This window comes from Leopardus geoffroyi, chromosome C2 (genome assembly GCF_018350155.1).
Source record: "Leopardus geoffroyi isolate Oge1 chromosome C2, O.geoffroyi_Oge1_pat1.0, whole genome shotgun sequence".
NCBI classification, from domain to species: Eukaryota; Metazoa; Chordata; class Mammalia; order Carnivora; family Felidae; genus Leopardus; species Leopardus geoffroyi.
In genome coordinates this window covers 13,153,226-13,167,935 of record NC_059333.1, presented here as the reverse complement: position 1 = coordinate 13,167,935, position 14,710 = coordinate 13,153,226, and the positions used below count along the sequence as shown (strand labels likewise).

Here is a 14,710-nt window from a genome sequence, read left to right as displayed (position 1 = left end):
CTCATGGATAGATTCATCCCTCTTCTTATTCAAGAAGATGTCTCTCAATTTTGTGGTCTCCTGGGAATATTTGTGGTCTCTGGGGTCAGTCGTTGAAGAGCTGGGCAGAGGGTCTGAGTGGTCCACTGTGCCGAATGGGGCTCGTAATTAATTTCAGGTGGTAAGGGTTCCCCGAAGTGAACATCCTGAGTGAGGCACTTGCTTGTAGTGGTAACATTCCTAGTACTGATCTCCTAGGAGGGGAGACAAATATCCAAAAGCTACTTTTAAAGAGTTAATAGATTTTATATATTTTTTTAGAGCAGTTTTAGGGTTACAGAAAAATGGTGCTGAAACTGTAGAGTTCCCACATGCCTTCCCACCCCCCTTCCGCATGGTTTTCCCGGTTAATATCTTGTGATAGCGTAGTACATTTGTTAGAATTGATGGACCAATGTTGATGCATTATTATTAGCTAACGCCCATAGTTTACATTAGGGTTCTCTCCGCCCTGTGCAGTTCTGTGGCTTTTGACAAATGCCCGATGTCAGCGTCGTAATAACTTCGCCACCTATGAAAATGATGGGCCACCTCTTCTCCTCCTCCTCCTTCAGGCAACCACGGATCTTTTTACTGCCTCCATGTGTTTGCCTTTTCCAGAAGGTCATATGGTTGGAATCACACACACAGTACGTAGCCCTTTTCAGATTGGCATCTTTCACTCAATCGTATGCATTTAGGTCCCTCCGTGGCTTTTCATGACTTGGTAGCTCATTTCTTCTTATTGCTGAATTAACTTTCCCTTGTCTGGGTGGACCACCCAGTTTGTTTACCCGTTCGTCTCCTTGTGGACAGCTTGGTTGCTTCCAGGGTTTGGTAATTATGAATAAAGCTCCTATGAACATTCCTGTCCACGAGTTTCGGATTCTTGGGGCGCCTGGCTGGCACCGTCGGTTGAGCATCCCAACTCCCGACTTCAGCTCAAGTCATGATCCCAGGTTTGTGGGATCAAGTGCCACGTAGGCCTCCGTATTGAGCGTAGAGCCTGCTTAAGATTCTCTCTTTCCCTCTCCTGTAAAAAAAATAAAATAAGTTTTTGACTCTTTTGGGTAAATACCGATGCAAAAGCTACTTTTAAAAACATGATGTTAAAGCCTTTCTTCCTGAAGAGAAGGAAAATATTCTCCCCCTCCTTCTAGAGGTATTTCAAGACAAGGCAGAAGGTAGCAATAGATAAAGCCAGAAGTTGTGGAATGTTCCTTTCATTTGGGTAGATGAGGTACACTCCTTTCCTGAACAGACTAATGTAGCTCACCTTTAGTCCTGGAAGGTTTAGGCAGTCCGAAACATTTAGAAACATTGGCAGAAGGGTAATAAATAGGTAAACAACCGAGTAACAGGTTTGTTCTGAGCGTTTGTCCTAAGGGTAGGTACTATGGGATGCGGTGGGTGGAAATGAAAACTGATTATATTTTTCTCACTTTGCCCAACAATTACATTTTATACTTACTCCCCTGGTTTTATGACATTTCCCCAATTTCAAAAGTGGGCATTTTTTTCCCCTCTTTTGCATTTTTTCTTATTTTTAGTCTTCCATTTATATCATTCTTCTCATCATTGTGGTTGTTCACTAGGCTTTTGTGGGCCCAGAATTATCCAGCTTAGCTTTGTAATTCTTGGCAGTTGCTTTCTTATACCTCACCTCTCTCAATTGTTTTTCTCCATAGTGTATGTTCTGAACCAAATTTCTCCTTTAATGCCCTAGTGTGGCTTCCATTCTTTCCAGGGAAAGAGGTTTAATTTCGCTGGAAACAAACTGTGGCCTTCCTTTAGATTTAAATAGCACAGCTGCTTTATAATCAGTTTGCACAGGATCACAGTTTGGGCTATTGCTGGCCCAGTGTTTTGTGTGTACGTGCAGTTTTTTTGGAATTACCGTAAATGCTTGAATAGAAGGTCAAATTAGATCATGTCCTACTTCTCTTCAGAAAAGAGGAAGTGTCTAATTTTCAACAACAAAGTACTAGCTGGAAAAGACCCATTAACCTTGACTCACTTTGGACTTTGGGAGCTTTAGAAGTCACCTGAGGAAACGAATAGAAAGGCAGGCCAGGACGTTTTACACGGCTTTAATAATAACTTTCAGGGTCATAACCTCACAGTTGTGAGGGTCTGCGACAACTCTAAAAACAATTCATCGAGTTGTTGATTTGTAGAGATTTTAAATGGGTGCTTATTATTCAAATGGCTTGTGCTGAGACTACCCGCCAGTATTCACAAAGTGCGTTATCACAAACATCCAGTCCACCGTAAGGTCATGCGACCCTGGTAACACCAAAGGAAGGCTCTGTCATCCCTGTCCTGACTGTGACAAGTTTCAGTAAAATTGTTTCATGAAATGTGTGGGTGTAGCAACAATATTTCTAAAGTTAACATTATGTTATATGCTCTTAAAGATAAATAGAATGATCATTTGGTAAATCCATTGCGTTTTTAAAAATTACATATGTGTCTTTTCCAAAACCCTTTTTCTGAGGAACGGGGTCTTCCCATTGGAAAAATGAGGGGGAGATTACCTTATATTTGGGGTCACCCTGTATTTGGACATACGTGATACATTTTATTTGTTTAATGTTTTTAAAAAAATCTCTTTACCGTATTTGTTTTTGAGAGAGAGAGACAGAGAGCAAGTGGGGGAGGGGCAGAGACAGAAAAGAGGGAGACGCAGAATCCGAAGCAGGCTCCAGGCTCGGAGCTGTCAGCACAGAGCCTGACGTGGGGCTTGAACCCATGAACTGTGAGATCATGACCTGAGCCAAAGTCAGACGCTTTACCGACTGAGCCGCCCAGGTGCCCCTCCATGATCCCTTTTAAAGGCTGACATAGGTTTTATATAGTCTGTGCATTGTTTCCACTGGATTGAAGCGAAGGGACACAGTTCTTCCTCCCGTTGGTGGGTGCATGTGGGTGGGGGGATATCCATATGCCCTAACTGCAGGTTTCAAAGCAGACCTCCCCTTTCTCCCCCAAGTATGCAGCCCTAAAGCTACCAGCCACCTCCCAATTTTGAAAGACGTTGGATGTTTTATAGAGCTCACCTTTTTTTCTCCCTTGACTCCTTTTCTGCTCCCAACTTGAAATGCTTCCCTTTATTGTTCCTGTGACAACTGTGTCCCGGGCTTTCCCTCCCCCACCCTCCCTTCACCAGCATGTTGTCCTTGGTTCTTCTCCCCAACCCCCAACCCCGAATCTCCTCCCCCCCTGCCCTTCATCCTCTCCCTGGGCAATCTCCTGTCCTTTCAAGGCTCAGCTCCCCAACTGAGGTTGAAAATTGGTAGTTTGCCGGAGGTATCTTGCCTGCAAGTTTGGCCTATGCAATGTGGCTGTTACTGTTTTAAATGTGAATTTGTTGCCAACATTTAAAAATTGGGATAAAGTCCAGATTGCTAGATTCTCTTGGAGAAAACGATGAGCTGGCGGTGTTGGGACTGAGCTGTGAGCAACTGTCCCCGTTAAATGGGACACTGCTTTCCCGTTTACTAAAAGCCCTAGCAAAAGCTCCCTTTTGTCTCATGACTTTGACGTAGTATTATCGGTTGCCATTTTTGCTTATCATGATTCTGCTATTCTATTCCTTTGGTAGAGATATGAGGAGGAAGGATTTCTTTTGCCTGTGCCTCTATTCAAAAGTGGGAAAAATAAACTAGACCAAGAATGCTGTGGGTTTCAAAACAGTGGAATAGAGCGTGTGTGTGTGTGTGTGTGTGTGTGTGTGTGTGTGTGTGTGTAAAAGAATATTCTTACATATCTAATACTCAAGGTGTGCCTGAGTGGACAGGCTACAACTTAAAGATGCTTGGACTGTAATCATCAGCCTCAATGGTTTTGATGACCACATGTATACTTTTGCTCCATTTTCTTCTTCCAAAATCCAAAACGATCTCTTTGGTAATGTAGATTCATTCGTACTTACTGAGCACCTGGGATGCACAAAGGCACTGGGGTACAGTGGTAAGCGGGGCAGACATGTTCCCTGCCCTCTGGGAGCTTACAGTCAGCTAACACAGATACCGCAGGCACCTCTGACTCAGCATGACCCTGAGTACACTTCTCCCTTCCCCCTGTTCAAGCCACCTTAGCGTCAGTGATCACAGTCACCCACCGGTCCGTTAACAATCTTCATTCCATTTGCAAACTTAATTCCCTTTGGGCATGTAACGGTTAACATTTACTCAAGCATAGTATAAGGGATTAGGACCCTGACATCTTTGGAGTCCATTTTTCTGCCCACCGCAATACCTGCCTGCTTAAATAGATTATTCTTACCTGCCAATTTGTGGATGACACTGGGGCTCCAAGCATGGAGTTTGTAGGACTGATAAATGATGTCAGCTTTCAACATTTAAAAAAAAAAAATATTTTTAATGTTTATTTATTATTGAGAGACAGAGAGACACTGAGCATGAGCAGGGAAGGGGCAGAGAGAGGGAGACACAGAATCCGAAGCGGGCTCCAGGCTCTGAGCTGTCAGCACAGAGCCCGACGCGGGGCTCCAACTCACAAACCGCGAGATCACGACCTGAGCTGAAGTCAGATGCTCAACCAACGGAGCCACTCAGGTGCCCCACAGTATTTAGTTATTTATTTATTTAGCATCTTCCCCAAATCTGTTCCTTCCCCGGGCTGGTGTTACTCACTGTCTCACAAACATGTGGCCACATGTGTGTTTCTGCTCAGGCAGCGCCTGTCTTGAATGATGCCTTCCACTCTCTTCCAACCCCGTCTATTTAAATTCCAAGTTTCAGCTTTGATCCCACTTCTTCCGGAAACTTCTCATGATGTGTTCTGCCCTCAGTGCTCTCTGCTTTTCTGAAACCCTTTGGCTTCTTCGGCCTGCGGCAATTAATTATATCGTGTTTATAAATATTTACTTACCGCTTGTGTGAGTTTTGGCAGAGAGCGTTTTGGGTTGGTTCAGAGCGGCTCTAAACGGTTTGTTTGCCTTCAGAAGCAAAATGTTATTCCACTATTTCAAATGTCTATCTGAAATATGCTGTGGTTTTGTTTATTGCAGGGACTTGAAGATAGAAAATTTGCTACTGGATGAAGACAATAATATCAAGCTGATTGGTATGACTTTAAAAAAATCTTTTTTTTAAGTGTATTTATTTATTTTTAAAGAGAGAGAGAGAGAGAGAGAGAGCGAGCATGAGTGGGGTAGGGGCAGAGAGAGAGGGAGAGAGAATTCTAAGCAGGCTCTGTGCTGACACAGCACAGAGTTCGACACAGGGCTTGAACCCCACGAACCATGAGATAATGACCTGAGCCGAAATTAAGAGTTGGATGCGTAGCCGACTGAGCCACCCAGTCCAGTCATCCATGTACAACTTTTTTTTTTTTTAAGGCAAGACTATTTTTTTTTTTAACATTTATTTATTTATTTATTTATTTTATTTTTTTTTTTTTAATTTTTTTTTTCAACGTTTATTTATTTTTGGGACAGAGAGAGACAGAGCATGAACGGGGGAGGGGCAGAGAGAGAGGGAGACACAGAATCGGAAACAGGCTCCAGGCTCCGAGCCATCAGCCCAGAGCCTGACGCGGGGCTCGAACTCACGGACCGCGAGATCGTGACCTGGCTGAAGTCGGACGCTTAACCGACTGCGCCACCCAGGCGCCCCAACATTTATTTATTTTTGAGACAGAGAGAGAGCATGAACAGGGGAGGGTCAGAGAAAGAGGGAGACACAGAATCTGAAACAGGCTCCAGGCTCTGAGCTGTTAGCACAGAGCCCGATGCGGGGCTTGAACCCACAGACCGCGAGAGCATGACCTGAGCCGAAGTCGGACGCTTAACCAACTGAGCCCCATGGCAAGACTATTCTTTAAGTGTTGTGTTGTCAATTCTCATTTATTGCTGGATTATTGACTTTGAAAAGTATCCATAGTTTATTTCTAATCCCAGATAATACTCTCGATCATCTCCTTTACCTGCAATATTCAATAATGGTTTTGAAAATGAAAGTTGCTTTTAATAATGAACATAATTAGGAAGATAGATATACTGTAATGTGACCATAAGATGAATTTCACAGCTACAAGTAAGTATTTGTTGGTTATGTGTTCTTGGGATTATTCAGACATCAGCTTTGCATAACTTCAGATAGATCTGAACTTTTAGAGGGGCTATTTTTGTTTGGATTAACCATAAAACTTCTTTAAAACAGTGAAAAATGCTATTTAGTTCAGAAGTACTCCTCCTAGCTTAGCCATGACTTAATTCACTTTTCAGTGAATACTGGGGTGCTGAAATCAAAGGGAACCCCAACTAACCTTCCCTTTTTATTATAGTCTTTATTGAAGCCCCATTGTACATTGGTGGTTGTGCAGAGAGAAGTCCCCATAGAGGGATAATTTAGAAGGAAGGTAATCATAAGGAAGTTCCAGGATAGAGTGAGTCATAATTGGTTCATAATTCAGGGTCCATAAGTGAGTTCACTCCATGACTCATTTGTTAGAAGAATTCCGTTTTTGTTTGCCTGTATGATTGCTCTTGGCAAAAGTCTCATGGCATCATTTTTACACCCAGATGTTAGCGCCATCATCTGTTCCGCTCTTTCTTTCCTTTCCCACCTCAAGTGCAAGTAATTTCTTCCATCTCAATGGCCTGAAAAAGGCTTTATATTAGGAGGAAAGAGAAGGATCAATAGAATGTTGTGAATTTAACTTTCGTACCCAAGAAGGAATTTTGTTTGGCAAATACTGAAAACCATTTCTAGACTCTCCGCAACGTTATCATTCAAATAACCAGTTAGATTCTTTGGACTCACAATTGGCTCCCAAAACCCAGTAAAGAGGCAAGGGGCTGCTGGGACTCCAGACCCCTTGGCTGGGTAATTAAGCACCACTGATAGGTGTTAACGAACGAATATACCGATTGTTAGAAAATTAACAAGGGGATACCAGTTTTTTTTTTTATTCCCCCAAAAGATTTTAAAGACGATATTCTTTAAAACGGACAATTCAAAGAATTATTTTCTTATCGTTTCGCTCTTACATTTTAGTCGTCCTGAGGGCCAAATATGGAAGTATTCAACAGGACAGCCGTTGACATGTCTGTAGGATGTCTTTCTGGTCCTTGTTTCTGGGATCTGTGGCATTAAGCAAAGGCCCGTCCTGGCGGCGGGGTGGTGGGGAATGGAGGAAAGCGGATCGTTTAGGTTCTCTGGCGGGCTGACCTGTAACTTGCCTTCAGAAAATGTGGAGGTGACAGAGGTGAAGTTGCCCTCACAGCAGCAGATTGTAAGGAAACAGGCCACGTGAAAGCCGGATGTACATTATATAGTAAAAGCTAAAATCACTCCCTTGCACCGCGCATCGTCCTCAGTCTGGTAGTTCTAGCACGATGCCTTTCACCAGGGAGTGATGCTGTTTGCCACCTACAGCTTCTTTCCTTCCCTCTTGCCTCCCTCCCCTTCTGGGCTTGCTCTCTCTTTCTCCCCAAGCGATAGCCCTAGCTCATCATGTCTAAAACTAGAAATATACTGTGGAATGAACAGTGTTGGAAAGCACAGAAATTTTAATTGGGTGGAAGTTTGCTCAGAAGATTCTGGAAGAACCAATCTCTGTACCCAGTGGGATAGGTTTATAAGTAGTTCACAGATTGGCCCGGTAACAAACCCCTCTTAGAGTGGACCTGTAGAAGTAGGAGGAACATGATGTACCTAAATGAGAGCCCACGGTTCCCCTTGAGGAGAGTGGGCTGGTGGCTCTTTAGATTCCAGGGACCCTTTTGTTCAAATGCCTCCAAGTCCTCACTGCTCAGCTTGGCAGCTGATTCGGCACCCAAGCCAGGACTGAAGTGGGTTCTGTCAGAAACTGGGAGTCAGAAACCACAGTTTTCCAAAACTGCTGGAAAGGAGGCTCCGATCACTGGATTTCCCATTATCTGTACTTTTATGTGGCTCCTGGTTCTGTGGTGAGCAGCAGCGTAAACCAAAAGCCTTATCTCACATTTGTAATCAAAACAGACATTATAGTACCCTCCCCCACCGCCCCCAAGGGCAACTGGGCATTGCCTTGTGTTTACCAATATCTACATTTTCTCCTTTTTTCCCTATGGGTCAGTCACAAAGGCAATAACTGGGGGTGGGGGGTGCTGGAGGGAAGGAAGGCCCAGTGTCTCATACGTTTTCTTGCCCCCCCCCCCAATCCGCTTCCCTCTCCACCCCCCCCCCCCCCCCCCCCAGCTTGGGCCATTTGGATCAAATGTTTCTATAACTGTCGTTTTGCAAGTTGAAAGCTCTTGAACCTTTTCTTCAAAGGAATTACCTGGTTGTTTTTCAAAGATGGATTACAGTTATTTCCATTTCCCCTTAATAGTTTCCTTTCTTTGAAATAATTTGGTTTAAATAAATGTACTTAAAGCTGCGTCAGCTGCGTTTCAAACGAACTGGAGCTAACTGGGAGAAAGATCTGATTTCATCAAGTTTTTTTTTTTTCTTTCCACAAAAACAGTCTGATGTCTGATGGTTTAGGTGATAATGGGAGAGCCCCAGCTGAGAAGAGTTTTGCACCGCAGCGTTCACTTGGGCGTTTTGTGAGACTCATTTTGGAGCCTTCAGAAAACTGAAGATGTTTCGCTTGTCTATGTTTGCCAGATCTAACTTGAGGCAGACCCATGTGACATACTGCAAGGCGGACTTCTCTCTAGTTTCTCGATTCTGATTCTAGGCATATGCGTAAAATTTTAATAATTAGCCTTATGAGTGTGAAAAGGGCCGGTTATTTCTCTGCAATATATTTTAAATGAAACCCTTCTGGCTAGGTCAACACTAAGTCATTTAAAATGCAGATTTTATCTCCTCCACTCACCAGATCCTCTGTTAATTTATCTTCTTGAAACATACTTTCAGACCCGGCAAGACGCTGTGTTCTCGAGCTTGCCTGGGAGCAAAGGGGGGCGGGGGGTGGGGTGGGGGTGGTGACCTGCTCTCTATCTTCGCCCTGCCCTCTTGGGATCAAGCAATTCTTTACAGACCGCAGTGGAGGCTTCAGTGACCTGAATGAGGCAGGTCCTTTGCTGTTAGCGGAACCCCATTGAGATTAGACACGGAGTCTTTGGATTTCATGTCAGAAATCTAGAGATAGATTTTATGGGACTCCTAGGAGATTGGGCCTTCTCACATGACTGTTTATGAAACGTCCCTTAAAATGTTGCCCTGAACAATACAATCTTTATTCCATGGTGCTCTTTACGCATTTGTTGTTTTATTAAAATTCCTTTAGGTTGATTTGCAAACCCAGAGCATTTAAGCCACCGTCCAATTTCAAGCACGCTATGATTTTTCCTCTTACAACCCCCCCCTTTTTTTCCCGTGTCGGTGGTACTACAGGGTGAGGTCTGAGAATAGGGGCCCTCAGATCCTCTTGTACAGAGAGGTCTCCTACGGTGGGAAGCCAAGAGTCCTGTGGCTCTGGAAGGGGCCTTCTTGGGCAGGTTATGGGGGAACCTACTGGTGTGGGCTGGGCTGGGCGGGGGAAGGAAATGGGGGCCGGGCAGGGGTAGGTAGCAAAGGGAAGTTATGAGATAAAAAGATGGAATCATAAAACACACAAACAAAGGAAGAGTTAAAGGTGTCCACATCCATCCCTGGGTAGATTCTGGGTCTTCATCTTCAAGCCCAGGGCCTTCAAGAGTTTTCTGAGCTCTGCCTGTGGCGGCGGGGGGACGGGGTTCTCTTTGGGAACGCTCTGTCATTATACAGCCTAAGCCAGTGACTGTTGGCAGAGTTTCTGGTGGTGCACGTTGACCCATGGTGTGAGTCACTTCATGGCCTCACAGTTACTTCACACTGCGTCCCGTGTTCCTCTCTTCCCGAGCTATTACAGCGGTCATGTGCTTTGCAGGTGGAGACACGTTGGTCAAGGAGAAAACACAGTAGTGAAATCAGATAGAAGTCCTGCCAGTTGAGAAAGTACATGGTTTTGTTCGAGACGTGGAGACAGTCCTGGCCACTGAGCCCTGGGGACAGAAGCTCCTGTTTGGGGAACTAGAACCATAATATTTACATGGAAGTTCAAAGAGAAGCCATGATTTTTTTTTTTTTTTTTTTTTTAGTAAGTTTATTTTCAGAGAAAGAGTGAATGCGAGTAGGGGGGAGGGGCAGAGAGAGGAAGCGAGAGAATCTCAGGCAGGCTCCGTGCTGTCAGCACAGAGCCCAATGGGGGGCTCAAACCATAAACCGTGAGACCTGAGCTGAAATCGAGAGTCAGATGCCCAACCGACAGAACCACCCAGGGGCCCCTAAGTCATCATCTTAATTCTGGGATCAGCAAAGATTGAGGGAAGGTATCAGATGAGGACCGAGACAGCTCTGATTACCTGTCAGTTGCCATATTCTTAGGCTCAAAAAAGTAAACACGAAACAAAAGGCTTTGGACACAGCATAGCTTTGGACGCAGCGGGCTCTTCTGTGTTTTTCCCGTTTGCTGTAATCATCCGGGAACAAGGCAGTGCTATGAGGTCGCTTAGTTCAGTTCTCATTGCTGTCTTCCTGGCGTTAGTTTTCCAGCCAACACTTAGCGTTTTCTAAATCATTGGGTGTGTATTTTTTTCCCTCTTTAAATCCCCATACGTTGTCACATGCACAGGGAGCATTTTTAAGGGACTTGCATGAAACGAAAACATTGAACCGAACAAGTCAACTCTAAATGGTGGGATCGCATGTCACTTGGGGTGACTCTGACCCCAGCCAGGGAGAATGGATCTTTCTTCAGCTTTTTTCCCCACGTAGCCACTGGGAAGCCAGATTGCTGCCTCCAAGGCCTCTGCTCGTTCTCTCTTCCCGCCCCAGTCCTAGAAAGCGAAGTCTTTCTTTTTCCTGGATGACTCATTTCCAAGGTTTGATGAAAATATGTTTTGGTTCAACATACTTTCAGCTCTAGCTGGATTTTATAGTGAGGCCTGATAGAAACAGTTTCCAGTCTTGAGACCCATATCCGGCGATGAGGGTCTGCCCCTGCTGGTTTTCCTTCGGGGATGCTAAATGATGTGTTAGCCTGAGAGGATATTTCCTTTCCTGCTGCCCCCCGGTTTTTTTGTTGGTTTTTTGGGTTTTTGTTTTTTTTTTTCTTCTTTTTCACGGTTTTCTCATTCGGAGCTGGTTTTGTCTTCCTCTCTTTGCAGACTTTGGTTTGAGCAACTGTGCTGGGATCCTGGGCCACTCGGACCCGTTCAGCACGCAGTGTGGCAGTCCAGCCTATGCCGCCCCCGAACTTCTTGCCAGGAAGAAATACGGCCCCAAAATCGATGTCTGGTCCATGTGAGTTATGATGCTTATAAAAGGGGATGCTCTCTTTGGTCGTCTTTACTCTCCCTTTCTTATAAAATAACCTTTGCGTATTTGATGAGGACGTATTCTATTCCAGGCTCTCAGATAGATACTTGGTGATTTTTGGGGCGGGGGGCAGCTTTCCCTCTCTGTTCCTTCTGGTCTGTTCTCCATAGACCACTGGAGAGGCTTTTACCAAAATTCATCCCGTTGCTGGGGAGACAAGAAAACCAAGTCCTGAACTCACAGAACTCACGATCTGGTTTTATGAGTCACTCGCATCCTTCCCCTGCTTAAAATCGCCCCTTAGCTTTCCATCAGCACCAGAAGAAAACAGCCCCTGCCTGGCCCACACTCCTGCCTCTCCACCTCCTACCCTACCCTCTGCTCACGGTTCTTCAGGGATGCTGGCCTCTGTTTCATCTTTCCCACCTCTGGGCTTTGCACTTGCCATTTCCTTTGCCTGGAATATCATTTCCCGGCTCTTCAAATGGCCCGTCTGTTCCCATGTGACCGTTTTGATCCAGTGCCACCACTGCAGAGACCATCTCGGGGTCCCTGTCGGGAGGCCCCCCCCCCCACGACTCTGTCTCCTCGCCCTTTCAAGTCCCAAGTCCCTCTCACCCATCACAGCCTATCATTTTATTGTCTGTCTCCCCGATTGGGAAGGACACTGAACGGAGACGGGGACCTTATTGGTCGGCTTCCCCAGCGTCTCACCTGGTGTGGGCCACCGAGGCAAAGTCAGTCAACCTTGAAGGGACGAATTGCTACAGGGGCTCTGGTTTCTGAATCCAGGTCCCTTGGCATCCTCATGCCGAGCAAGCCTCTCGTCATCATGCGTGAATGGTGCAGGGAACCGTGCCGGGTGCTGGAGTCTGCGGTGGGGACTAAATTCCTTATCAAGAGGAGCTGGGCTGTAAACAGAGTGGGCTCCCGAGTAAGAGGGAAGCTGGAGGTGAGAGGGGCTAATCGAAGCAAGGGTGTGTTGATCCAGTACATTTCTGGACACCTCCTACTTCTCTCTACCCTCACTACACTTCCCTTGTCCAGATTGGAAACGAGCTAACGTTTGCTACATGCCTGGCACACGGCAGGCACCGTGCCACTTCATTTTCATGCTAACCCAGTGAAACCGTTACTCTCTCTTCTCCCCATTTTACGGAAGAGGAAGCTTATCACAAGAGAGATTAATAACATTTCTTAGGGTCATAGGGTTAACTAAGTAGTGGAGCTGAGATTTGAACCGAGGACTTTAGGGTCTCAAAGTACTGAATTCTGAACATGGCCCCATTGCCTCATTGGAAGCTATACTCTCTCTCTCTGTCTCCCTCTCTCTCTCTCTTTCCCCGCCCCCCCCTCCCCAGCCATCCATTCTCTAGCTGTTTCCTGTCCCTTGTGTGCACTGTTCTTTAACCAGGAATTCTTTCTGGTCCTGTCCTCGTTTTCTTTCCCTCTTCTTTCCTGGGATGCCACTTCCCCTGGGCAGACCACCCTCCCCCACCCCACCCCTCCACCCCCCGCCTCTTGCAGGCTGGCCTTGAGCCTCTGGTGTCTCCTCGGTTTCCTGCTCCCTGCTTCCCTGGTGCTCGCTCTGCAGTCACAGCTCACCTCCCAGGACCCCCTGCACTGTAGGCCGATGGCACGGAGCCCGGCCAGAGAAAGGAAGGAAAGGAAGGCAGCGGGTAAGGGAGGGAGGGACAGGCATTTCATCCTGGAGAACAGAAGCTATGGGGTCAGGGGCTATAGTTGGCAGAGGAAGCAAACAGAGGAATGTGACCCAGTACAAGGTTCTGGAAGTCAAAGGAGGTCAGGAGGCTCCAGTTGGAGGTGAGGGGAACCAGAGCCCAGCATGAGATTCTGAGGACCACAGGATCCCCTGGGCTCTGGGCACAGCTGACCACAAGGCACTGGGGAGTCCGCTTCCATTCCTGGGCAGGCCAAGTGCCCAGAGGTCATTTGACCCAGATGGGAGAGAGGCCTGGCGGTGCGTGTGTAAGTGGTGGGGTGGACTTTGCACTCGGGGCTCCTTGCACAGAAGCCTGAGCCCCCGGTTACTTTCCTGACCTCTCAAGAGGAGGTGTGGACAGGGCTGTAGACGGAGAGCATGCTCTGTGTGTGCTGATGACCCCCTGCAGGGGGCCGGGCAGGGGCTGTCAGGGGGATGGGAATGGTGGCAGGAAGCCCTGGCAGAGAAGCTTTCTCTTCGAGGTCGTTTGGCCGGGTCGTTTGGCTGGCATCGCAAATTCACAGACTCTTTATTCTGTGCCCAGAATAAAGGGCCTCAGAATCCTTCTCAACACGGCCGTCAGGACGCACTGCCAATGAATCAGAGTCCACACTTGGGGTGGAATCCGTTCTGGGTCCTTTTCAATGCTTAAGAATTTTCACACGTGTCTGGCACATAATCTGCCCTCAGTAAATATTTATTAGTAGATGAATATACATGTGTGAGTCTATAGTCACCTTCTCTCCTCAATAGGTAGGGAACTCACTTTTGCTAAACGGAGAGCTATGCAAGGGACGGTTTGTGTACCCGCACGATAAACACTGTGCGGAATAGGGAGCCTGAAAGACCAGGAGGTTCCGAGGCATCGTGTAACTGGAAGGGGTGGGAGGCATCATGACCACAGGGGAAGAGAAGTCGGCGGTTGGAGAGCAGGTGACAGTTTACAGCCTGGTGTCCTGCTCTCCCGGGGACTGAAGGAGAAGCGTCATCACGAGTTGTCATGGCGACGAGGCTCAGCCTACAAAGGGGGACCTTTCCACTCCATGACTGGCGAAGCCGGTGGCTCCTCACGGTCTAGAAGTGTTGGTAGAAGGAGGGAGCCTGGTGGGCCGTCAGAGCTGGAGGGGAGCTCCCGGGCCTGCATCACCTGCACGGGACCTCTCGTCCCCTCGTGCGGACCATAGGTTGGGAGTAAATCATTTCTCCCGTCTGGGGAAATCCGAGGGGGACTGAAAAGCACGGCGGCAAAAGGCAGCACCGTGTGAGATCAGGTGTAAGCTCAGACCCTGTGCCCGCCCCACCTGCCAAGTCCCTTGACTTGGGAAAGGAGTCCGCATGTAACGGTCACGGGTGCTCTGTTTCTCAGTCTCGGGGCCCCATGATTGGAGTCAAGGGACCTGGTCTGCTGCCACCTGTTTTGTGTCACTCTTGACCCAAAACACTCCCTTCCCTCCTCTACCCTGGCTTCTGGGGGGGCTGTCTGGAGCAGCTGGACATTTCTTTGCTAACCTCCGCTTAGTTGCCTCCCCCCGCCGCAAGAATGTGACGTGTAGCTTAAGGTCTCCTGAAAAGCTCTGATCAGGCCTCATTCTTAGTCCTGGTGCCACAGAGTGACGTATGGGAAAGTCTTTGATAACTAGGAACGTTCCCCGCAGAGATGTTGGTCTTT

The 14,710-nt window shown here is 47.0% G+C and overlaps 1 protein-coding gene across 2 annotated transcripts in view; it reads left to right on the top strand.

The window, feature by feature from the left end:
- Positions 1-14,710, top strand: part of HUNK (hormonally up-regulated Neu-associated kinase) — a 109,912-nt gene that overhangs the window by 52,957 nt on the left and 42,245 nt on the right. For both annotated transcript variants that reach the window (XM_045436874.1, XM_045436873.1), the window contains exons 3-4: positions 5,054-5,109; positions 11,168-11,303. In XM_045436874.1, coding sequence (XP_045292830.1) covers positions 5,054-5,109; positions 11,168-11,303 — 192 coding nt within the window. The remainder of the gene's footprint in view (positions 1-5,053; positions 5,110-11,167; positions 11,304-14,710) is intronic.